At 41.3% G+C, this 27,166-nt stretch overlaps 1 protein-coding gene across 3 annotated transcripts in view; it reads right to left on the bottom strand.

Moving 5' to 3' along the window:
* LOC141049748 (alpha-2-macroglobulin-like protein 1) overlaps nucleotides 1-27,166 on the bottom strand; it is a 355,320-nt gene that overhangs the window by 212,089 nt on the left and 116,065 nt on the right. For 2 of the 3 annotated variants that reach the window (XM_073546474.1, XM_073546473.1), the window contains exons 8-11: nucleotides 24,318-24,477; nucleotides 16,568-16,682; nucleotides 8,816-8,857; nucleotides 7,305-7,411 (exon numbers count right to left, since the gene is read on the bottom strand). In XM_073546474.1, coding sequence (XP_073402575.1) covers nucleotides 7,305-7,411; nucleotides 8,816-8,857; nucleotides 16,568-16,682; nucleotides 24,318-24,477 — 424 coding nt within the window. The remainder of the gene's footprint in view (nucleotides 1-7,304; nucleotides 7,412-8,815; nucleotides 8,858-16,567; nucleotides 16,683-24,317; nucleotides 24,478-27,166) is intronic. The other variant, XM_073546476.1, reaches the window with a different exon arrangement.

Here is a 27,166-nt window from a genome sequence, read left to right as displayed (position 1 = left end):
TAACGTCCGGTGCCTTCCCTTCTGCTTTTAAACATACCATAATCACGCCTATACTTAAAAAGCCAACCCTCGACCCAACCGCTATGTCCAGCTATCGTCCAATATCACTGCTCCCATTCACTTGCAAACTCCAGGAGATGCACGTCCACGCTGAACTTTCCTCCCACCTCTCATATAACTTGCTCTTTGACAATCTACAATCTGGTTTCCGCCCCCATCACTCCACTGAGACAGCCCTGACCAATATTACAAACAACTTCCTTACAGCCAAAGGAAACGGACCATACTCTATACTCCTGCTTTTAGACCTGTCCTCTGCATTCGACACAGTTGACTACTGACTCCTACTACAGATCCTCTCCTCTTTTGGCATCAAAAACCTCACCCTATCCTGGATCTCCTCATACCTTTCAAACCACACATTCAGCGTCTCCCACTCCCACACTACCTCCTCATCCCATCCTCTTTCTGTTGGAGTCCCCAAAGGCTCTGTTCTAGGACCCCTACTCTTCTCAATTTTTACCCTTGGCCTGGGTCAACTCAAAGTCCCATGGATTCCAGTACCACCTTTATGCTAATGACACTCAGATCTACCTCTCTGGCCCAGACGTCACCTCTCTGCTGCCCAGAGTCCCGGAGTGTCTATCAGCCATATCCTCCTTCTCCATTTGCTTTCTCAAGTTAAATGTGGACAAATCTGAACTCATCATCTTTCCTCCATCTCACAGATCTTCCTTACCTGACCTATCTATCACAATTAATGACATCACGCTTTCTCCAGTACCGGAAGTCCACTGCCTTGGAGTAACCCTTGACTCTGCCCTGTCCTTCAAACCGCACATCCAAGCTCTTTCTACTTCCTGTCACCTCCAGCTCAAAAATATTTCCAGAATCCGTCCTTTCCTCAACCCTCAATCTACTAAAATGCTTGTGCACGCCCTCATCATCTCCCGCCTCGACTACTGCAACATCCTTTTCTGTGGTCTCCCTGCTAACACCCTCGCACCACTCCAGTCCATCCTTAACTCTGCTGCTCGACTAATCCATCTCTCTCCTCGCTACTCCTCCGCTTCTCCCCTCTGCAAATCTCTTCACTGGCTTCCATTCCCTCAGCATATCCAGTTCAAATTACTAATACTGACCTACAAGGCCATCTATAATCTGTTTCCTCCATATGTCTCTGAACTAATCTCCCAATACCTTCCCTCACGTAATCTCCGGTCATCCCAAGACCTTCTTCTCTCCTCCACACTTATTCGTTCATCACCCAACAGCCTCCAAGACTTCTCCTGAATAGCCCCCATCCTCTGGAATTCCTTGCCCCAACATGTCCGACTATCAACCACATTTGGATCCTTCAGACGGAACCTGAAAACCCACCTTTTCAAGAAAGCCTACAGCCTGCAATGACCCTGCTGCCTCCTCACCACTACCGGAGATATCACTTCAACCAACACCAGAACTGCTGCAACCCATCAACCTACTGTCTCCTTCCCCACCATCCTGTAGCATGTAAGCCCGAAAGGGCAGGGTCTTCTCCCCTCTGTATCAGTCTGTCATTGTAAGTTTGTTTACTGTAAGGGATATCTGTAATTTGTATGTAACCCCTTCTTATGTACAGCACCATGGAATCAATGGTGCTATATAAATAAATAATAATAATAATTGCAGGGGACAAATGGGTTTTCCTGACAAATAAAAGCGTAATGTAGGCTTCTTAGTTAACTGGGTTGCATAGGAGAGAACTGTCAGGACAAAACACTGCAGTACAGAAGTATTAGAGTGCATTCTACCAGGAACTTTTTGAAAATATAAAAAAGCAAAATATAAATGTTCAAATAAAGTTACACTTATTCTCATTTGTTAAAAAAAAGCAGTAAAAAACATTAAAAAATGTAATTGATATCACCACGTTCATAAAAGTCAGAGATATTTGTTTTGTTATATATCCTGTCAGAATTGCTGCTTTTTTTCTGGCCACCTCTCAATCCCCAAAAAAGTGTAAAAAAAAAAATACTTATCACAAAAATATATATATACTCATGATAGGTCTAAAAAATTTGAAAACACAAATCAAATTCTTAGTTTTTAAAATTATGTTATAGTTTTTTTAATATATTTTGCTATATCAGTTTTGTATCATTGTTTTATTCTTAACCCACAGAATAGCAATGGCATTTTTGCAACACTCAGTCATCATGTGCCTTTAATAGACATAGGTGGAGCTGTGAGATTTAACGTGTGCTGGCAGGAAGCAAGTTATATGTCCGGGGGGTGCAATGAGTTGTCATGATGGTTGGCGTTCATAGGAGATCGTGCTTTCTGCTATACAGTTGTGGACAAAAGTATTGACACCCCTGCATTTCTGTCAGATAATTCTCAGTTTCTTCCTGAAAATGATTGCAATCACAAATTCTTTGTTATTATTATCTTCATTTAATTTGTCTTCAATGAAAAAACACAAAAAGAATTGTCCTAAAGCCAAATTGGATAAAATTCCAGACCAAACAAAAAAAAAGAGGGTGGACAAAAGTATTGGCACTGTTAGAAAAATCATGTGATGCTTCTCTAATTTGTGTAATTAACAGCACCTGTAACTTACCTGTGGCACCTAACAGGTGTTGGCAATAACTAAATCACACTTGCAGCCAGTTGACATGGATTAAAGTTGACTCAACCTCTGTCCTGTGTCCTTGTGTGTACCACATTGAGCATGGAGAAAAGAAAGAAGACCAAAGAACTGTCTGAGGACTTGAGAAACCAAATTGTGAGGAAGCATGAGCAACCTCAAGGCTTCTAGTCCATCTCCAAAGACCTGAATGTTCCTGTGTCTACCGTGCACAGTGTCATCAAGAAGTTTAAAGCCCATGGCACTGTGGCTAACCTTCCTAGATGTGGAAGGAAAAGAAAAATTGACAAGAGATTTCAACGCAAGATTGTGCGGATGGTGGATAAAGAACCTCGACTAACATCCAAACAAGTTAAAGCTGCCCTGCTGTCCAAGGGTACAACAGTGTCAATCCGTACTATCCGTCGGCGTCTGAATGAAAAGGGACTGTATGGTAGGAGACTCAGGAAGACCCTACTTCTTACCCCGAGACATAAAAAAGCCAGGCTGGAGTTTGCCAAAACTTACCTGAGAAAGCCTAAAACGTTTTGGAAAAATGTTCTCTGGTCAGATGAGACAAAAGTAGAGCTTTTTGGGCAAAGGCTTCAACATAGAGTTTACAGGAGAAAAAAAGAGGCATTCAAAGAAAAGAACATGGTCCCTACAGTCAAACATGGCGGAGGTTCCCTGATGTTTTGGGGTTGCTTTGCTGCCTCTGGCACTGGACTGCTTGACCATATGCATGGCATTATGAAGTCTGAAGACTACCAACAAATTTTGCAGCATAATGTAGGGCCCAGTGTGAGAAAGCTGGGTCTCCCAGCAGGACAATGACCCAAAACACACTTCAAAAAGCACTAGAAAATGGTTTGAGAGAAAGCACTGGAGACTTCTAAGGTGGCCAGCAATGAGTCCAGACCTGAATCCCATAGAACACCTGTGGAGAGATCTAAAAATGGCAGTTTGGAGAAGGAACCCTTCAAATATCAGGGACCTGGAGCAGTTTGCCAAAGAAGAATGGTCTAAAATTCCAGCAGAGCATTGTAAGAAACTCATTGATGGTTACCGGAATCAGTTGATCGCAGTTATTTTGGCTAAAGGTTGTGCAACCAAGTATTAGGCTGAAGGTGCCAATACTTTTGTCAGGCCCATTTTTGGAGTTTTGTATGAAATGATCAATGTTTTGCTTTTTGCTTCATTCTCTTTTGTGTTTTTTCATTGAAGACAAATCATTTTCAGGAAGAAACTGAGTATTATCTGACAGAATTGCAGGGGTGTCAATACTTTTGTCCACAACTGTAGATAGCAGTGCTGAAGTGCAGAGCTTCTTTTATTGTGTGACATCAGCTAAACAGCTAAACATAGAAAAATATATAAATCTGGTATCTGTCAGAGACACCGCACTACACTTGCTCATAGAGCCAGTGCGTGTGTCCTGAGTACAGAAGCAGTGCTAAGAGTTACCTGGGGAGCAGGGCAGCAGAGGTGACCATGCGTGCTTCAGGCTAATAGTGTCAGGGTCCAGTCAGTGCTGGAAAGTAAAGAGGCACAGGACCTGCGGACACTGAAACTGAATAATGTGCACGGGACCTATGGTCATGTGACTGCAAGGGGGCGGGGCTTGGTGACCTGTATTCAGATAGGACAGGACACCACACAACAACTCAGAGTCAGGCAAAACAGAGGTCACAGCAGTACGGGCAAACGAGGTACAGAGGGACAAACAGACGGGTGGTCAGACAGAGCCAAAGGTCATACACAAGAGGGCGACGTGGTACCAAGGGGACGAGCAGAGAGAAGTCGGGTCACAAGCAGAGAGTCATACACGAGAGGTAGCGCAGTACAAGAGGGTCAGGCAGAACTTGTAACAGGGACAGAACCAGATCACAACCGAACAAGCAAGCAAGATATCAGGCACAAGGCACACGTATACAAGAGGTCACTTAACTCAGCCGAGGGCTGGAGTATAACTGACACCGGACCCAGGTCCAGTGAGCACTAAATAGCCTCCTGCTGCCAGAGAGAGGCAGCACAATTAACCCATAGTCTAACCAGGACGGGTCAAAGCGAAATCCCATCCTGGATCATGACAGTATCACCATAATTGCCCCGACCCAAAGAATAAAGTCGTCTAATCACTTATACTGCAAGAGAAACTGCGTAAAAAATAAATAAAAACAATTCTTGACTTCTTGACTGTTCATTCTGCCTCCCAAAGATTGCAGTAAGGCTAAGCCCTTACACCGGGGTTTCCATGTAAATCTCTGAAATAGGTGATTCAGGCTAATTTCACACTTGCTTTTTTTTGCAGCGCGTTTTTCCCGCAAAAAAGCGCATTGAAAAAACGCATACAAACGCATACAAATGCTGCGTTTTTTTCAAGCATTTTTATGAGCATGCATGAAAAAAACGCAGCGTTTTTATGTGTTTGTATGCGTTTTTAGTGCGTTTTTACCGCGTTTGCGTTTTTTTCCAACATTAGGTGGCCCCTCACACTAACCCAAACCATGACTTTACTAACCCTAACCCTAACCCTGACCCTAACCCTGACCCTAACCCTAACCTTACCATAACCCTAACCCTAACCCTGACCCTAACCCTGACCCTAACCCTAACCCTGACCCTAACCCTTAACCAAACCATACTAACCCTAACCCTGACCCTAACCCTAACCCTTAACCAAACCATACTTACCCTAACCCTAACCCTAAACCCTAGCTAACCCTAACCCTAGCCCTAAACCCCCTTAACTAACCCTAACTCTAACCCAAACCCCTAAATTCCATTGTCCAACTAATGGTTAAAAAAAAACGCATGCGCAAAAAAACGCATACATAAGCATGCCAATGCGCACATATGCGCACCCATAGACTTATAATGGGTGTCTTGCTGTAAAAAAACGCATTGCGTGCGCATGCGTTTTTTTGAGGCAAGTCGGACGCCCAAAAAATGCAACAGGATGCATTTTGTGCGCCCGAGCGCATACCGCAAAAAAACGCATGCGCGGAAAAACGCATACAAACGCATGTGTATGCGCACATAAGCGCATCCCATGCATAGTATAGGGAAAAAAAACGCATGTGTTTTTAGCGCTAAAATACCGCGAAAAAAAACACAAGTGTGAAACCAGCCTCAGATGGAGCCCCGGATGGCATCCGTGTGCTATACACAGTTTTCACGGACTTATAGACTTGTATTGGCTCTCATCATCTGTGCTGCCAGAAAAAAACAGACATGTCTCAGTGTGTTTTGCGTGAATATGAGGTTAGGCTATAATGCATATGTGTGGCATCAATGAAAAAAATGGATACCACATGTACTGGAAACATGGATGCGTGAAGGAGGCCTTATTTATAGGTGTCATTTACATGTTTGTAATTCTGATTGATATGCATTGTCCTAAAGATGTGTAATATGTGCCCTGTTAGGATTTTGCTCTACTTGCTGATTCAAATAATTGTCACATGATCACTCACTGATTGGTCTGGTTAGTCCAATTAGCTGATTCCTGCCACTGCTGGCTTACACTGTCCTCCGACACAGTGATGCTGAAGGAGGAGGAAGGGGAAGGGTTTGGCAGAGACTGGGGGCACGGTGTCTGTTGTGAGGTTATGTCCAGTGTCTGCCAGACAGGAAAACTATAGAGGGATGTGACCAGCTCCTCCGGAATAAGGAGAGAGCTGTTTACATCCCTAAGTGTGGTATCTAGGCAATAGTGCAGAATGCTGACAGGGTGTATATTATGAACTGTCAGCATTTTTCAGCATAGGAACAAAGAATGGGAAAAAAAAAGCTGGACAAACCCTTTAAGCTCTGAGCAATAGCAAAGAGGTTTAAGAATGCTATAAAGCCCTTTAATACTGATATCTGTAAAGGATTCCAAAATAACAAATTTCCGCAATGATTATCTCATATTTTTATTGGATCCTTCATAAATGAGTATACATATAGTATTGTATATATTGTATGTGGTAGTGTGCTTCATAGAGTCTCATCAGAATGTTAACCAAAGAACCTTATGTTCAGTTTGTACATTTGCGGCTAGCGGCATTATGTCAAAGTATGGATATTGGGATATGTGGCCCATGTCTTTTCTACAGTTATAGCTCATAGCATACTGTCCCCTTTTTTTACTTGGACCAGCACTCCTCCTATTTGACCCAGGTTTTTTTAAATTAGCAGGAGACTGCAAGAGGGGTTCCATCTATTTTTGCTCTCCGTCCACAGTCTGAGAGCTTGTGGAAGTTGAGCTTTTTACATCTATTCACCTGATGTTGATACTGTGTGGCTGGCATTGTTGCTGTGGTTTTGTGCCTGTGGGGCGGTGTGGCCTGGAGTTATGGGGACTCTGTCTCGCAGTATGGGTGCTGTGGAGAACAAGGTCGTCCTCCCTGCTAGTGCACATTGGCTGTGACTGTGGGTTGAGCATGGCGCCGCACCTTTCAGGCTAGGGACCCACTGAAAGGTCACCGTGACGTGGTAGTGGGCTTCATACAATCTGATTAGAATCTTAAACTAAGAACCTCATGTTCAGTTTGTAAATTTTTGCCTCGCTGCATTAGATCACAGTATGAATATTAGGATGTGCGGTCCATGTCTACAGTTATAAAACATACTGTATTACATCATAACCACATGAACAAGAATTTCTCTCTCTTAAAATATAAAATAAATTGTTCTCTTGCTTTTACCTTACCTTGCAATGGTATGGAGAGCCTCTAATGTAATTTTTTTTACATTCCATAAATTCGATTGGTTTGCTTTGTACGGCGTACACAATAGTTAATGCTTTTTCACTATGACCTAAAAGAATAAATACATATGTTAGGAGGGAAGGAGAGTAAACTTTGTCCATGTATTATAATTTGTAACATTTAAGGAATTCATTACTATACTTTTGGTGAATGGCAGAACCTGTAATGATTTATAATAGAAAGTCTGTTTTCTCTTAGTCCTATCAGCAACACTATAAATGGAGAAATGCTTCACCCTGAGAGAACAGGTGGAATTTTTGATTGTGGTTTTTGTACAGAAAAAATAATGGCTAACAAAAATCATGTCCACAACCAACCAGTAAAGTCAGAACGCACAAACTGTTCCACACATGCGTAGAGCAGAGAGTTCCAGAGGACACAAAACTAGTAGGGATGAGCAAACGTGTATCTGGGTGCTTGGATGTACTTGGTGCTCGATTTAAAGCTCAAATCCCTGAATGTCTGGCGCCTGTTACACAGCTAATAAGCATGTGGGGATTGCCTGCACATCACTGTAATACCCTAACCATCTTGGTTGTGGCATTACAGTGATTGGCTTGCCATGTGACATCATCAGGGGTTATAAAAGAACAGGCGCAGCCTGGCTCGGCACTGCACAGGCTCTGTGACAGTTCATATTGGAGGGAGACAGTGCTTGTCCAGGCCTGTGTGTGCACATTATAATGAATCAGAGTCCTGTACTGTTGATACTAGTTCTGAAGCTGAACCGTCATACTCACATCCCTTCTAATCATTTGCTCTGCTGTTTGTATCACATACATTCTGCATTTAGTCTATTGAGGGAGAGAGAGTTGCAGGAGCAGGGACAGTGGCAGAATACAGTCTGTGGAAATGGATTAGAGCTGTGCAGACTCTTGCAAAATATACAGCTGCAGCATTTTTTGCGGGTGAAAAAATATTATATATTCTTCGATCCATTGAGTATTATGTGCTTTGTGGCACATTTTGGTGTTATATAACACTCCAAAAAAGTGATGATTTTTTTTCTGGATTAAATTACTCACTCAGAGTATTCCATGCTCTGGGGTACATTTTTGTTTTATCTAACACTCCAAAAAAAGCATTTAAAAATGTTTCTGATATAAAATAAATACTCACGCATACAGTTTCTATCAATCCACAAAAGCACAAAATTTTTTTGCTGGGTTAAATTTCTCAGCCAAACAGTATTCCGTGGCATGGGGTACATTTATGTGATATCTAACACTACAAAAAAGCATTTAATTTTTTTTATGGGTTAAATTACTTACCCATACAGTATTCTGTAGTCTTGGGTACATTATTGTGATATCTATCACTCAAAAAAAGTATTCAGGCATTTAGCTGGGTTAAATTTCTCAGCCACACAGTATTCTGTGCTGTGGGGTACATTTATGTGATATCTAACACTACAAGAAAGCGTTTAAAATTTTTGGGGGGTTAAATTACTCACCCATACAGCATTGCATGGTTTGGTGGTATATTACTGTGATATCTGTCAGACCAAAAAAGTGATTAAAACATTTTCTGAGTTAAATTTCTGAGCCATACAGTATTCTATGGTCTGGGGTAGATTTATGTGGTATTTAAAACTACAAATAAGCTTTTAAAAATTTGTTTGCATTAAATTACTCACCCATATATTATTCCGAGTTGTGGGGTACATTTCTGTAATATCTAACACCTCCAAAAAGTTTTGAAAATATTTTCTGCATTCAATTCCTCATCCATATAGAATTACGTGGTCTGTGGTACATTTATTTTGTATGTAACACTCACAAAAAGTGTATAATTACTCTTGAGTCAATAATTCATCCATATGGTATTACATGCTCTGTGGTACATAATGGTGGTATTTAAACAAAAAAATGCTTTGACTGCAGCTGGTCCAGATGTGTTCGAATCCCAGAATTCCAAGCAGCGGAAGTTCACTGACCACCATATTGGGACACCCAAGTGATGGGTGTCTCAATGTGGAAACTGCTGGTGGTACCAGCTTCTTGCGTGGTACCATAAGCAGAACACCGTCACACCACACACACACACACACACATACATACTGTATACGCCGTACGCAGCCTCTTGCATGGTACCACCAGCGGAACATCATCGCGAACATGCTGTCGTCGGCATCAGCCGAATGATTCACTGACTGCCACCATCTTTGTACAGGAGGTGCGCATGCACAGTTTTAATGTGACCGCCGCTATCTGTCTGCACAAAGATGGCGGCTGTCTGACTTACTGCGCCTGCATGAATTCTGTGCAGGCGCAGTGAACCATTCAGCTGATCCCGGCCGCAGATGCGTGACGTGTCTACAGGCAGAGGAAGCTGGTCACATTAAAGAGGTTTTCCCACGAGTGAAAGTTCATTTTAAAAATTGTCTGTGTCTGACCGTGTAAGGAGCACACATCTCCTGGGCAGGGGATGAAGCAGAAGACAATACTGACATTACAGCAGGGGATCACAGAGGATTCATTTTTTAAGGTAAAATATTTCACTGACTGTTTTTAAACAATATTTTACCTCACAAAATGTATCCTCTGCGATCTCCTGCTGTAATGTCAGTATTGTATTTTGCTTCCTCCCCTGCTCAGGAGCTGTAATATGTTCTGTACACGGTCAAACACAGACAATTTTTAAAATGAACTTTTGTTCATGGGAAAACCCCTTTAAAAAGCAAATATTAATGCCAACATGGCTCCTCCTAAAAAGTACACCAATGACAATGAAAGGAAAGCAGCAAAGGCACAACGTTAAAGACAACAACGGGCAAAAGAGACTCTTGAAGAGCAACAGCATCGCTGGGACAAAAACAATGCATATAAGCACCTGCCCCCATTGTGACATTACCGCCCTCCCAATGCGATAGCATCAGGCCTCCATCTAGTATATATATATTGATTTAAAGAGACATAGCAATTAGAAAATGAGTGCAGAAAGGGATGGGGAAGTGGAAGTGATGTTGATGGTGCACGCAGATGCAGAGGATGTGGGGAAAGTATAACTACACCTGTTACTGAAGTACAATAAAGTACAATAAACATGCCCATGTACGACACATAGGTTCCTTTACAGGGAGGCACAGTACACAACTTCTGAAGCCAGAGAAGTGCGAACAGGTGGTCAGTCGGATAGCAGATAATGCTTCCAATATGCTTGGCAGCACAGCACCACCAGGTCTTTCAGACAGTTCAGTCTCTCCATCCAACAGTCTGGATCACTTCATCCCAAAAATTGTAAAAAAATATATCAGTATTAAATTTCTCATTTATAGAGTATTACGTCTTATTGGGTGCATTTTGGTGGTATCTAACACATCAAAAAATTGTTCATATTTTTTCGGTATTGTATTGTTCATTCATATGGTATTACACATTCGTCGGTACATTATGGTACCACCATAATGTACCTTCAAAAAATTGTTCAAAAATGCGTTGGTATTATATTGCCCATCCATGCAGAATTTTTCATTCTTTTGTACATTTTGATGTTATTTAACCCTCAAATAAATTGTTAAAAAATGTATCGATATTATATTGCCCATCCATAATGTATTACATTTTCTTGGGTTTCTTTTTTAGTAGTGTATAACCCTCCAAAAAATTGTTCAAAAATTTATTGGTAATGCATTGCTCATCCATACAGTCTTCTTGGGTACATTTCGGTGGTATCTAAGCCTCCAACAAATTGTTCAAAAAATTAACAGGATTACATTGCTCATCTATAGAGTATTACATCTTCTTAAGTACATACTGTTGGTATATAACCATCAAAAAATTGTTCAGAAGGTTATTGGTATTATATTGCTCATACATTCAGTATCACATCTTCTTGAGTACTTTTCGGTGGTATATAACCCTCAAAAAAAGTTCATATATTTATTAGTATTATATTGCTCATCCATAGAGTACTACATCTCCTTGGGTACATATTGGTAGTATTTGGTTTACGTGCTTTCTGTTACATTTCGGTGATATGTAAAAATAAAAAAATGTGAAAAAATGTTTATGGATTCAATTATTCATCTATGTACTGTAACGTGGTTCTTGTTAAATTTCCCTTGTATATTGAACTCTAAAAAAAAGCTTCCTAATACTTTTATGGATTCAAAGATTTATGCCTACAGTTTAATGTGCTTTGTGTAAAACTACCGTTGATTAAAATTTTTAAAAACTGCTTGGCTAGGCACATTTCACGCAAGTTTTTTCGTCACAAAATTGAATATTGTCATATATACTGTAGAAACTGCTTTGTGTGAAATTTTGTTGGTTTGAAATAAAAAACAAAATTGGCCTGCTACAGGTATACATTTTCCTAATATTTTAATGAGGCCATCCAGTTGTTGCCTTCAGTGCTGTACAGATGACCCTACTTGTAATTTTTGGGAAGCTTTACACTCTTCATAACCTTTAGGAAGCTAATTACCGTGGGAAACTTTCTGACTTTTTTCCCAAGCACATTAGTTCACTTCAGGTCACCCGGGGACTCCCCTGACCTGAAGTGAACTAATGAGCGTGGGAAAAAAGTCAGAAAGTTTCCCACGGTTATTAGTTCATCTCTAGGCAGCCAGTGAGGCTGCGCAGAGCTGAAATAAGTCATTCTGCAGTAGATTACAGTGTGGTCACATTAGCACCGGTCCTCATTGTAAACTATTTAACCCCTTGTGAAGGATTGCAGCGTGGGACATGAATGAGCAGCGGAGAAGTAAGGATATAGTTGCTTTTTTATGTTATTTTTTTGCAGGTCATGGTTGTATTTTTGATTACCAGAGGAATACAAATTTGTCAAAACCTAGGTGTCTTTCTTTCATTAAAATACTTTTTAATTAATGTCTATGTGTGTTTTTTAACACTTTCATAGTCTAGGGTTAATAATGGATCAGTCTCTTATTGACACCTCTCCATTATTAATCGACTTAATGTCACCTTACAATCGAATGGTGACATTAACCCTTTGTTATTAACCCATTTGCCACCTCTACAGGGCAATGGGAATAGAGAGGATAAGTGCCAGAACAGGCACATCTTATAGATGCGCCTTATCTGGGGTGTCTGGGGACAGATTTTTGTAGCCGGGGGGGCCAAAAAAATGGTCCCTCTCAAGGCTATAAAAATCTGCCCTCACTCACCTGCTTTACCTCTCTGGTTGCGATTTTACCACGGGAGCCCACACATTTTTTTACAACTAATTAACCCCTTAAATTAACACCTAGACGTCCCAAATTTTGCACACAAACCCTCAGCTAATTATTAGTCAGGGACATATAAAAAAACATGAAATGAAATGGTTTACTGTATGTAAACCATGTGTCATTTCATGTCGGGTTGGGGAATGATTTTACAGAAGCCGGCAATTGATTTTGCGGCTATTCTGCTATGTAGAACTGTATGAAATATAAATATATATATATATATATATATATACACTGTATATATGTGTCTCAATGACATGCATATATACATATATGTATTCTATGTGTCTATATCTATTCTTTCAATTTCTGTATTAACCTGCCATAGGGATCCATTATACGTCCATTTTGCAAGCCTCCGACAAAATATCGCCATACGGATGCTTAGATGCCAATAAAATCAGATCATCGCAGGAAATTCGGATGACAGACGGATCACTGGTCAGGAAACATTTGTGCGATTTCGGACCGTAAAAATCGGACCGATTTTTTATCGTTGTGTGTGACTCCAGCCTAAGAGTACCACTACATGACCGTTTGAACAGAATGTGCATGAGGTTCTCCATTATGTCTAATACAGGGTGTATCTGAGTCCCTCTTACATCACATTTTTGGCAGTACCTGCTTCCTTCATAAATTACACTGAAATTTCCAATTTTTTACTAAAAATTTCAAATTTAGTTTACTTAAATTATTATTTTTTAAAAAATCCATCCTTTTTAAATATTGCCTTATATAAAATTCATTTTACAGGAAAGAATGTTTCCAAACATTTTTTTTCATGTAAACTCCAATTTCTTGTCAATTTTGAATGTTTTTGTCAGTCTTTAAAGTGGAGTAAAAGTGTTACACCATTGTTCTCAGCAGCGATATGATAGTCAGAGATGCTTCCAGGGGTCTTCCCTATCCTGTTCTCCTTCCATTCAGCACTTTTTCCATCCATTTGAGCTTTTTCATTGACCCACAGACCTCTTTATAGGGTCTGATGGAAAAAGGCTAGGGTTTCCCATGTCTCCCATTGTACTTGTTACTCAAAACAAGCATTCGAACATTAGGTTCAAGTAACAAGCATGTGAGCATTTTAATGCTCGCTCATCTTTAAAAACTAGCCAAAGAGATTGTTCTTCCTGGACAGAAGCAGCGACCTGCTACTTAAGCTCACAGAAGTCTTTAGGTCACAGATATCAGCTACGTGTGCAGGAGACGCATACAGCAATTCAGAGGAGACAAATAAAATCTCAAAACTTGTGTCACTGTCCAAATATTCAAGAAATCACATTTACTTTTCTTGGAGTGATAATTACAGCAGATATTCTGCATGAAGAGCTCACTATTTATGCTACGTGGGAACATGGCCTTGGGGTCTTTTTATAGACTTAGGCATAATAAATAATTCCACCTGTCTTATTAGTTCGCAGGGCAGAGAAATTCACTATATTATGTGATACTGTAAAGACACAAAAGAACATCAGTAATTATAATAATACCTAATTTAATCATAATTTCTGTACCTCAATCTTTGGATTATTTTCAACAATTCCGAAATTGGTGAAGTTGTTAGTCCAGTGACAGGAATAATCCTGGAAATTTAGGCTGTCTCAAGCTTAAATGTTTGATGTTCACACAAAATCTATCCGAAAGTGTTGCTGGGGTTCACTGGGTGGCAATGGAGGCAGGACATAAAAGTCCCTGTGCTACCAACACTAATGTTAGTTTTACACTAGCGTATGGAGGAGCTGTGGAGGGATGCGGACTTCCTCCGTGACGCTCTGCCCATGGCTGCTCCTCCTCCGGTCAGCTGCACCTCCGTCGGCATGCGGCCTGCGTATCCTATCTTTAGCATTAGGTACGCAGGCCGTGCCGTTGTATGCGGATGTCTCCGCATGCATCGTTTTGACAGTGCGATGACCTGCGCCGAATGCAACGTGTTGCATTTCGGTGCGGTCGCCGCACCTTCAAAATGACGCATGTGGAGGCATCCGCATACATCGGCACGGCCTGCATACCTAATGCTAAAGATAGGGTAGGCAGACCGCATGCCGATGTAGGAGGAGCTGACCGGAGGAGGTGTGGCCATGGGCGGAGCTTCACGGAGGAAGTTTGCATCCCTGCACAGCTCCTCCATACGTGTTATGAATGAGTCACCGTAGGAGGCAAAAACATAAATACTAGCTAAGTCCAGAAAACCAGAGAAGTTGGCAGCTATCGGATTGCAGACCCCTGAACCTATCAACAACAACTAGCAGTAGCCGTGGGGGGTTCCTACGGTGCCCTAGACCCCTCGATCACAGCCGGAGAACTAAATAGCCTAAAGACAGAAAGGGAAATCTAAACTGCCCCAGAGCAGACCCCAAAGCAATAGGCAGCCCCCAACATATAATGACGGTGAAGCAAGATGAAAAAACACTAACAGATAGAAAGATAGGCTGAGCAAATGATGGGGCCCAAGCTAACTAAATAGGACAGGACAGAAAAGCTGCTGTCTGCAATCCGCCAAAACCCTATCAAAACATGAGCCAACAGACTGATAGGGAAAAGAGCCCTGAAGACGCTAGGCTTCTAAAGACTATATCAGTACTCAGGTATTTTCTGAAGACAGAGCAAAAAGGCAAAAAGGAATTCAGCTCACTCCAGCAGGGAATGGCAGAAATCCAGAAAAACAAGGCAAAACAAAACCAAAACACAAACACAAATGCAAAAAGCAGAGCAGAAAACTTAGCTTTTGAGGAGCAGGAATCAGACTGGTCTCCTAGAATCCCTCAGAGAAATCACCAGCAAGGCAGAAGGGCGTCGGCTGCCTTATATCCAGTCAGCAATTCCCGTCACCCAGTCATCATCGTCCTGCTCAGGTGCTTGGTAATCAGCCTCACTACCTTCCTTCACCAGAAGAGTTCATCAGACCTCAATGGTGAAGGGGAAAATGAACTCACAACACATACGCTAGTTTGAAACTAGCCTAACGTTGGTACGTATATGCTATAAATTTTTGCAATAATCATAGCTGCAGCATTCATTAATGGGAATCTGTTGGTTGCTACTGAGCTGCTTATAGAAACAGAATGAGAAATTGTAATGAGTAGATGATCCGGTTAATGAATTCCATTCCTGATCCAGTAGGAAAAGAACCATCATGTGGCATCTTTTTTCATCATGTTGATGTATTGGTAAAATACAGAAGATGGATGGAAGTGATTGACCCTTTATGTTGTGGCTGAATTTTGGCCCACAATACAAACCAAAGCAGCAGGATAGAAGTATCCAATTGAACTGTAGTCTCCCACTTCCAAGATGCATTTTAAATGAGCCATACAGTGACATAAGAAACTTAGCCTATATAAATCATATAATCAGTGTACCTGTTATGGTACAGGGCCTGAGAAAATAACTTAATTCAAATGCAAATGAGGGGTCTTCGGTGCACCCTTGGCATGACCAAGAGCTTGGTGCAGCATTTACATGTTCAGGATTCCATCTCCATCAGATTGACAGTTCTAGCTTCCCAGAGTGAGCACTGCCTGAACTCAGCCCACATGGGTGTGCATGCACACTGACACTGCCTGAGCCCAGGCAGCACGTAACACAGTGTCAATGCTTGGGTGCACATAGTGGGTAGACTCGTTTTTTATGGTTTCCTTCTGTGGATACTATTTGCAAGTTGTAGTGTTGAGGAGCAAGGGAGAAGAATGCACCTGCAAGACCGATTTAGGCAGTATTCATGCAAATACGTACATACACAAGTAAAGTTCAGGCAGCACTCACTCTTGGAAATTAGCATTGCCACTCAAATGTGGAAGACGGCTCTCAACATGCAATATAAGGGGACTTAACTGCGCACCAATCTCTTGGCCATACCAAAGGTTCATTAATTGCATTCCAATTAAAATTTATGTTACAGGTGTGTTACTGGTTTGATTTTTTATTGGGGATAAATTCTGATATCACTGTATAGGTAAGGTAATTTTACTGTTAAAAATGTCATCACCGCTGCAGGGTTTTCCACCCATCACTTACCTGTGGTGCCTTCTGTCAGTTTCGATTTGATTTGAAAAAATTGATCGAATGCATGAGTTGTGAAATTAAATTTTTTAAGATCAACATCTCTGGAGAAACATCCATTGCTGTCAGTCTACAAAGAAAATATTCATATATGTTAATCAACAGGGAATATCACAGGGGCATGGTTGTCATGCTCTACATTATACATTGCAAAATGATTCTGAAATTTCTATTGTGAAGTTTCAGGGACATTTTCATTGTCAACTCCTCTCAATTTTTTTCTTGTTCTGATAATTTGTCATTTTTTTTAACTTTTTTTATAACTACAAAGGGCAGCTAAAAATATTTTAAATTGTCTTCCCTTTTTGTAGAAATTAATTTTATGAAAAAAAAGGATTATTCCAGCTCCTTTAAAAATTCCAACTTTTATTCAAAATACAATCATATATAAAAAATCCTCATAGTGAGTGGAGGTAACTTAGAGGCCGAAGAGGTTACAGCAAAGCGTTTCGATCTAAAAAGCTGTGACAAAGTTCTAGGAGGTGAAAAAACAGAAAGGAGGGCACCACTGACTATAATAAAGAAACCGGGTTCACCAAGGGCATGTCAATGATAATGGCATGAAACAGAAAAAAGCGACTTGCCCATAGAAAAGGGAACACTACATTGATAATGTATATAGTAGACAAAAGATATTGCACACACATGAGGCCTCATCACAATCTTTTTAGAATTTAAAAGTCACAATCTTTTTAAAATTGTAAAAAAAATATTCAGAGGCTATCCTCTACGTGTCTTTCAGGGTTTATTGCAGTCAATACTTTAAATTTTTGATAGGCCTTGCACTTGGTGTATAGGCTTTACTAGTAAAGCAATCCCACATTTAAAAAAAAAAATGTTAAAAAATGAATACTGAGCCCATCCTCTTTGTGTCTTCCTTGGTGTATTGCAGTTCCTCCTTTAAATTTTTGCTAGACCATGCACTTAGTGCATAGGCTTTATCAGTCTAAGAGTCCCAAATTTTAATAATGGGAAGAAAAGTTTTATGAGTCTCACTCTCTAATAATGGGTAAAAACTAGAGTTGAGCGAAACAGGTCGGTCAGATTCAAAAATCGCCGACTTTCGCCAAAGTCGGGTTTCAACGATCGAAACCCGACCCTAGCGCGAGGTCCGCCATGAGGTCGCCGATCAGCGTGTCAAAGTCGCGTTTCAAATTATGCTTTCAGCGCCTTTTCTCAACCAATGATGGAGGACGCACACTGTGGGCAACGCGATGACATGCGCAGCGGCCAGCACCATCTTAGAGAAGGGCATTGAAGTGATTGGCTGGCTTTGTGTGGCGTCACAGTGGGTATAAAAGGCTGTGAACGCCGACCGCCATCTTACTTCTGCCGATCTTACAATAGGGAGAGGTGCTGCTGCTGATTCTGAACAGGGAGAGCATTAGGCAGGGAAGAAGAAAAAAAACTGCTTCTGCTAATAGCGCTTTTCTCTGTACAGTTAGTGTGCAGTGAAAGGGGAGGATTTTTGCTGTGTGCAGCAGTGCTGGTGGTGATTAGGCTGCCTTTTAAGGCTACCTGCCAGCTGCAATGCTGTGTGCACACTACTGTTCAAACTGCTTTTTTCAAAGCACTCCAAATTTTATTTTGTCCTGGTGAGCTACTGAGCATTTATTTTTTCACACACCGTCTAGCGGTGTACGCTCCTCACACACTACCGTATACCGGCTGGTATCACGGACAAATAGAAGCTATCTGGGTGTGACACTGGAAGAAAAAGTCGTGGAGTTTGTCCATTTTTCCAGACCTACATCTTAGAGTTGTGTCCATTTTTCAAACAGTTTCTTATATCTACTGTTTGATTAGTCAAAACTAGACAGAGACAGCGTGTGTCAGTCCGTATACAAATACACAGAGCTTGACAATTTTCCATACAGACACCGTCTAGCGGTGTACGCTCCTCACACACTACCGTGTACCGGCTGGTATCACGGACAAATAGAAGCTATCTGGGTGTGACTCTGGAAGAAAAAGCCGAGGAGTTTGTCCGTTTTTCCAGACCTACACCTAAGAATTGTGTCAGTTTTTCAAACAGTTTTGTATATCTGCTGTTTGATTACAGTCAAAACTAGACAGACACAGCATGTGTCAGTCCGTATCCAAATACATGGAGCTCGACAATTTTCCATACAGACACCAACTAGCGGTATACGCTCCTCACACACTACCGTGTACCGGCTAGTATCACGGACAAATAGAAGCTATCTGGGTGTGACTCTGGAAGAAAAAGCTGAGGAGTTTGTCCGTTTTTCCAGACCTACATCTTAGAGTCCTGTCCGTTTTTCAAACAGTTTCTTATATCTGCTGTTTGATAACGGTCAAAACTAGACAGAGACAGCGTGTGGCAGTCCGTATACAAATACACGGAGCTTGACAATTTTACATACACACACCGTACAGCGGTGTACGCTCATCACACACTACCGTGTACCGCCTTCTAGTACGGACAAATAGAAGCTACCTGTGTGTGACTGGAAAAAAAAGCCGAGGAGTTTTTCTGTTTTTCCAGACCTACACCTTAGAGTCGTGTCCGTTTTTCAAACAGATTCGTATATCTGCTGTTTGATAATGGTCAAAACTAGACAGAGACAGCGTGTGTCAGTCCGCATACAAATACATGGAGCTTGACAATTTTACATACACACACCGTACAGCGGTGTACGCTCCTCACACACTACCGTGTACCGCCTTCTAGCACAGACAAATAGAAGCTACCTGTGTGTGACTCTGGAAAAAAAAGCCGAGGAGTTTTTCAGTTTTTCCAGACCTACACCTTAGAGTCGTGTCCATTTTTCAAACAGTTTCGTATATCTGCTGTTTGATAACGGTCAAAGCTAGACAGAGACAGCGTGTGTCAGTCCGTATACAAATACACGGAGCTTGACAATTTTTCTTACACACATCGTATAGAGCTGTCCGATTCTCCAACAGTAATGCATATCTGCCGTTCGCATTACAGTCACTTTTATACCTAGTCAGCGTGTGTGTGTGACACTCCGTAAATACATATACAGAGATTGTTAGTTGCACAAAAATCGTATACAGCTGTACATTTCTAATACAGTTCCGTATATCTGCTTGTTGGATTACGGTCCAATACAAACTGTGAGAGCGTCTGTGACTAACATAATACATACGTTGATTTAATTTGTTTAATACACCTTACACAGCTGGATGCTCCTCATACTGTACTGTTATGAATGGGTCACCGAGGAGGAAAACAAAAACAAGCTAAGTCACAGAAAACCAGAGAGGTTGGTAACTATGCGGATTGCAGACCCCTGATCCTAAGCACACAACTAACAGCAGCCGTGGAGCGTTCCTACGATGAATCTAGGTGCCTCGTCACAGCCGGAGGACTAAATAAGCCTAAAGCAAGAAAAAGCAAAAACTAACCTGCCCCAGAGCAGACCTCAAAGGAATAGACAGCCCGAACACATATATTGACGGTGAAACAAGATGAAAGCACAAACACAGGTATTAAAATAGGCTGAGCAAACGATGAGGCCCACACTAACTAGAAAGGATAGGAAAGGAAAGATACTGTCTGCAATCTGCCCAAAAAACCCTACAAAAATAATGTCCAACACGTCTGATAACAAAATTAACCCTGAAGTCACTAGACTTCTCCCACTATATCAGCACTCTGGCATATTCTGAGAACAGAGCAAAAAAGAGGCCAATCTAATAAGGGACAAAAAGCAAACTGGCAAATACAGATACATAAGAGTGGAAATTCAGCACAGCCCCAGCCGGGGCTGGCTGACCACACAAAAGCTGAATAGACCAAACCAAATCAAGTGTGAACATTAGCAAAAACACTTAGCTTGAGATGACAGGAACTGAGCTGAAAACCAAGACCTCAAAGACAGAGCAAAATCACCAGCAAGGTAGTAAAATGTTAAAATAAATTTACCAGTAAATGTTTTTTTCATCATTGAAAGCAATGAGAAAATGCAAAAGCGCAACAACATAGTCTAAGGGAAGGAGGAGGTGTTTTTGTTTTTCTCTTTTTTAATTTGCCTTATATACAAGTCATTATCCAGGAAAGAATGTTTCCTAACATTTTTTTCTGTAAAATCCATTTTATATTTGGTTTTGGATGTTTTATTGTCACTCCGTTAAAGTAGCATAAGACTCTGACAACATTGTTCCCAGCAGCGACCTGATTATACTCGTTACTCGAGTCGAGCCCATTCGAGTTTCCGACATGCTCGATTACAGTAATGAGAATTTGAGAATTTTAGTACTCGCTCATCACTAATAATTGCTTTCTCTTATGAAAACTACTTCAGATTGTTTGGGACATGTAGTAGAATAAAGACCAGAGAAGAAAAATTGAGTGCTACTGTGACACCCCAGAGTCTGACTTTGTAGATTTCCATTAATTGTTGTTAACAATTCTTGTTATGTTTCCTCAGTCCAGGAGTACTGAACTTAACTGGGGGGAATGTGACACCCCAGAGTCCGGTTGTCACAGTTACATCGCCTCCCTCTAAGAGGTGAAGCCATGCTTGGAGGCAGAAAAGGGGCCCCCATGTCAGGTAATATATTAAATCACAATTCCTGCTGAAAGTCAGAAAAGGGAGCTACCTTATAAATTCTGGCCAGCAGATGGGGTTGGTGAGTCAGCTAGAAGTCAGCTGAGGGAGTTGTCATGGAAACAAGAGCAGCTGTGAGGAGAAATGACAAGGCAGTTAAAACGTGAGGTAAAAAGATCTTTCTGGAAGGTCCAGTCAGTTCAGGAGGTAGCTGATCTGAGAGGAGTTGAAGACAGGCAGCTGATCTATGAAGAAGGAAAAGGACACAAGCAGAGACAGAGAGGCTCTGGGAAAGCTAAAATACTGCATATAGCAGACCCCTGAGCGAAGCACTAATAGGGAGAAAAGGGACGTCAGAGTCCTGGGTGGACAGGAGCTGTATGTCCTGCCGCCGAATCTGGAAGTACAGGGAATTGTAAGTTCTTGTGCGACATTGAACACCCGAGGGCACGACAGCAGATAAGGAGCCCAGGGCCGACGGTGAAAAGGACGGTACCCGTGGAATAGGCTCATGCTGACAGCCGTACAGGTTAGTGAAATCATCATGCAATTGAGGGTCGCAGCATAGTTATAAACAGCGGAAACCCACACACAAAGCGCAGAAGGAAGGTCCTAAATCCCCACCTGGCAAAGTGGATCCCCTGAATGCCTCCAGGCGAGCCCAACTCATTCCATCACCAGTATGTGGTACTCCGGATTACAGACACTTTCAAGTAAAAGGTAAAGAAACTGCACCTTTCTGTGTCTTTCTCTCATTTCTCTGCATCCCAACGTTCACAGCCATTTTGACTATTAATTTAACATCTTTGCCCTGGGACTATTGCTCTACCTGTGGAGAGCTATTTTCACCTCAGCTGCGACACACCAACAGTCTCAGGGGAACAACACTGCAGCGCTGGTCACCTCTGACCAGAATACCACAGGTGGCATCACGTATTTAACCATCTATAAACTTTATCTTCATTTTTACCACATAAATACCACACAACTTTCCCCTATTTTATTACTGGACGCCTCTGGGCCACGGACCGGGTCGCCGCTGCCGTGACACCGTTCCCCATTGAAGTCGACGGGCCAGGTACCGAGTACCCCTAGGCCCCGTGGGGCGCTCCACTACCATGAGTCATGTGTTATGCCAACAGTAAAACATCCTGAGACCACTCATGTGGGGTTGTGTTTCATCCATGGAGTGGATTCACTTACAATTTTACCTAAGAACATTGCCATGAATAAACAATGGGATCTTAACCTCCTCCAAGAGCAACTTCTCCCAACGATCCAGGAGCAATTTCATAATGAACAATGCTTTTTCCAGCATGATGGAGACCAAGTCTCAAAGTAAAAGTGATAACTAAGTGGTTCTGTGAGCAAAACATTGACATTTCAATCTATGGCCAGGAAGTTCCACAGATTTAAATCCTATTCCGAACCAGTGGTCAATCCTCACAAAGCGGGTGGACATATAAAAACAGAGGAAATGTGATAAGCCCCAAGCACTGATTAGACAAGAATGGGAGGTAATCAGTCAGGATTTAGCCCAGAATTTGATATCCAGCTGCCAGGGCAAAAGGCACAAGTCATGAAAAATAATTGTAAACACTGTAAATATTGAGTCTTTTTAGAAACTTGATGTAATGGTAAATAAAAGTTAAAAAAAAAACCCTTATGAAATGCTGATAACTGTTCTTCAGTAACTACAGAAATATCTGACTTAAAGATCTAAAAACATTAAAGAAGACAAATTTGTGAAAACATATTGGTGTGTCTCAAACTTTTGGCCATGACTGTATGTAGAGTAAATTACAAAGTATCCACCATTAGGATTAGTAAGTGATCACAGCCTATATCCTTGCCATCACTTTATAATGACCTATGCTCAGATCAGAGCTTTTATAGAAAGCTCTCCTGTAAAAGTCAACGAGTCAGAGCGAGTCTATGCCCATATGGCTGCGGGACAAAACAAGTACCGTATATACTCATGTATAAGCAGAGATTTTCAGCCCATTTTTTGGGGCTGAAAGTCCCCCTCTCGGCTTATACAGGAGTCATATACCTGGGAGTCGGCAGGAGAGGGGGAGCGGGAGTGTCAGAGATCATACTTACCCCCCCGCTTCTCCACGGTCTCCCTTCCTACCTTCAGCCGTCAAGTGGTACCGCTCATTAAACTCATATGCGCATATTCATGAGTGTAATGAGCGGTATCACGTGACTGCTGAAGGCAGGAAGGGAGACCGTGGAGAAGGGGGCTGCAGAGACCACGCCAGGAGGGGGTAAGTATAGCGATATTCACCTCTCCCGGGTCCATCGCTGCTCACCGAAATGCCCCCATATGCTGCCCCCATAAAATGCTCCATATATTATGCCCCCATATGCTGCTGCAAAAAAAAAATGCCATACTCACCTCTCCTGCTCAGGACCCGGCACCTGAGATATTCACCTGTCCGGGGTCCATCATTGCTCACCGCTGTCTGCTGCATATGGGAGCATAGTCTAAGGAGCAGCATATGGGGGCATATTCTATGGAGCAGCATATGGGGCATAATCTATGGAGCATCTTATGGGGGAATAATCTATGGAGCATCTTATGGGGCCATAACCTTTATGGAGCATTATATGGGGCATATTATTCTATGGAGCATCTTATGGAGGAATTATTAACCTTTGTGCAGCATTATATGGGGTGTATTTTGTATGGAACATCTTATGGAGCCATCATGAACTGTATGAAGCATTATATGGGGCTCCTGATTCAATATGGATATTCAAAAACATTTAACCTACTGATGTCTCAATTAATTTTACTTTTATTGGTATCTATTTTTATTTTTGAAATTTACCAGTAGCTGCTGCATTTTCCACCCTAGGCTTATACTCGAGTCAATAAGTTTTCCCAGTTTTTTGTGGCAAAATTAGGGGGGTCGGCTTATACACGGGTTGGCTTATACACGAGTATATACGGTAATATGAATTTCAATTTAGTCTTAGTGACCAGTGTGAAAATTGCAAGATTTCTGCATTTTTAAGCTATAGATGATGTTAATAAAATACCATAGATTTAAGATAAAAATCTGATTAAAAAATAGGTCTTATTATGATGGCACATTCCCTCAAAGGGAAAATACAAAACAATATACAATTTTTTTTTGCATCAAACTTTTCCTCACCTTCTCTCCCTTAAGATGGAAGCAATTTGTGTCACTTGTGTCTTCTTCACTGCTGTGATAATCAGATTGCTGCATGTTCAAGTAGTGCCATACACCAGAGCTTGCTTTGAAACACACAGAAAGATCTACGAACCCTTCTACTGGCTTACCATAAGTATACCTGGAAATTAAGACACAAGTTATAGATGCTGGTGCCTTCTCATGGGTTGTTCAGTTACTCTGTACATACTGAATCCAATTCAGCAGTTTAATCCTCACTAAAATAAACTCACTGTCCAGTGTTAATGTATGAATCTATCAAAGTAATTTTTATGTCATCTTGAAGTGATTGCCAATCACTGACTACAGAGGGCCAAAGGTCTGGACAGCGAGCCACAGTCTCTGATCAAACAATTCAAAGTGATCAGTAGACACAAAACACCATGATTACATTTTCAGGACACAGACAATTTTAAAATTTTTCATTTTTGCGCTTTCATTTAATTCCTCCGTTTTTTCAAGAGCCATATCTTTTGTTTTTTTCTAGCTTCACAGCCATCTAAGGACTTTTTTTTTCTTTGCGGGACGAGTTGTAGGTCACCACTCATTTTACCACTTGATGTACTAGCAAATATGACAAATAATTCCAAGTGCAATCTAATGGCAAAAAAACAAAAACAAAAACACAATTCCGGAATTTTTTTTATAAGTCATTTAGTGCGCTGTAAAACTGACCTGGCGATAAGACTCTACAGGTCAATACAATTATGGTGATGCCATTCTCGTACAGTTAACTTTTTTTAGTGGTGAAAAAAATTCAGAAATTTGTAAATAAATAACATTTTGTTGCATCGCCTTATTATGAGACCCGTAATATTTTCATTTTTCCGTCAATGAAGCTGCATAAGAGCTTGCGTGGTAAGCTGATGTTTTTATTGATATCATTTTGGGGTAGATGCGATATTTTTGATAGCTTCTTATTATAGGTGTTGTGGTGACTGAGAAATGTCCACTCTGGTGTTCTGATTTTTTCTTTCTCTTTACAGCATTTACAGATAAGTTTAATTCACTTTATATTTTAATATGCGGTATATATATATATATATATATATATATATATATATATATATATATATAGTGGTGTAGTTACCACTATGTCAGCTAGGGGGCGCTGTGTGGGTGTCCCAGGACGGGTGTACAGGCACATTCAGTGTGGTAACAGGAGCAGGGTCCTAAATGACCATTATGGGTCTCAAGGTGGGTGGCCTTGGGATGCAGGCTCCAGGGTGTATTGATCAGCAGAGGTACTGCTGATCTTTCTGTTACACTGCGTCAGGGAAGCCTGTGTGTGTCTATACAACCTTTTGTGATGTCATAGCCATGTGATCACCTGTGGGTGTGGTTACAGGGCTATGTAATTGAGGTGTTTGGCACATGTGAGAGTGTGAGAGTGAGTCTGTCTGAGTGTGGACAGACTTCCATGTGTCCAGGTGGGACACTACAGAGAGTGGCCTGTGTGCTACGGAAGGAGAAGCCTTCCTGGGTCTGCGGCTGCAGATAGAGCGCTGCTCTGGACATCGCCCTGGCCTATGTATATTAGTTGTATATGGGGAGGACTACACCTCCCAGCATGTGCTGAGACTCTCGGTCCGAGTCTGAAGCCACGGACGTTTATGATCTTTTGTGCCTAAGCTAGAGGCTATTTTGGTGATACGCTGATTTATGGTTTATGGAGCAAATAAACCTCATGAACTTTGGGAAGAACCTGCCTCAAGATTGTCTCCCGCTGCACCTGAGCGAGTCACATCCCTACAATATATATATATATATATATATATATATATATATATTTACTTTTAATGATGGCTAATTTGAGGGTGATTCGAATTTTCAAATATATTTTTATATTTTTTCTAATTTTCTTGGGGATCCCTAACCCAGGGGCGGACCTACCGCCATTGCAGTCAGTGCAGGTGCACTGGGGCCCAAAGGTGGAGGGTGGCACTTGAAGGCAGGAGTGTACGCATCGGCTATGAGGCCCCTCAGTCAGTGAGAGAGACCAGTAGGACCCCTTCTACTCCCACTCGTAATAATTCTGGTACGCAGATGGATTTGGTACTCACATGATTCCTATTTAAGCATTAAGGGTGTACATAATTTTTCACAAACTGCTTGTTCATGTGAGTCTTGTTTTTGTTGCTATGCCATTAAATGCAATTAGAATTAAAAACAGTGTAGTTTTTCTCATGTGTGTATATAGCCATAAAAAGGAAGTTATTTAACATATAAAGACGCACTCCTATCAAAGTGTTTATTATTTTAATATATTGCAGAAACCATATTATACAGCACTGTGTACTTGCAATTGCTCATTTTGCCTTTCTACCCAGCTATTTTTTCTGATTTCTTTAAGGTCTATGACATTACTTGATTAAAAACTGACTAGCTGAATCCTTCTAAGCTGTATGTGGAAACAGGAGCATTCTTTTTTGCCTATAGCATAATTCTTTTCACAAGAGAAGAGTTTCCTACTTAGATATAGGAGTGAATGTTCCTCACCATTTATTTCTCAACAACACGGCTCCCAATCCGACTTCTGAGGTGTCTGTCTGGACCACGAACTCCTTACTGAAGTCAGATGTGACCAAGACTAGCTGTTTACACAGAGTGAGCTTCAGCTCTTGGATTGCTGTCTCTACTTTGAAAGACCACTTGGCCATCAACGTCTTTATGCCCTTAAGAAAGTCGGTTAGGGGTGCGGCTGTCATGGCGAAATTCAGAATAAACCGCCTATAGTATTCCAGAATTCCCAGAAACGCCCTAACTTGTTTCTTGAAGACTGGTTGTGGACAATTTTGGATTGCCTCTAC

The sequence above is a fragment of the Dendrobates tinctorius genome, unplaced genomic scaffold (assembly GCF_039654945.1).
Source record: "Dendrobates tinctorius isolate UK_male_01 unplaced genomic scaffold, ASM3965494v1 ptg000147l, whole genome shotgun sequence".
Taxonomy (NCBI): Eukaryota; Metazoa; Chordata; class Amphibia; order Anura; family Dendrobatidae; genus Dendrobates; species Dendrobates tinctorius.
Note: the sequence above shows the minus strand (reverse complement) of the source record. Positions and strands in the feature narration are given on the sequence as shown.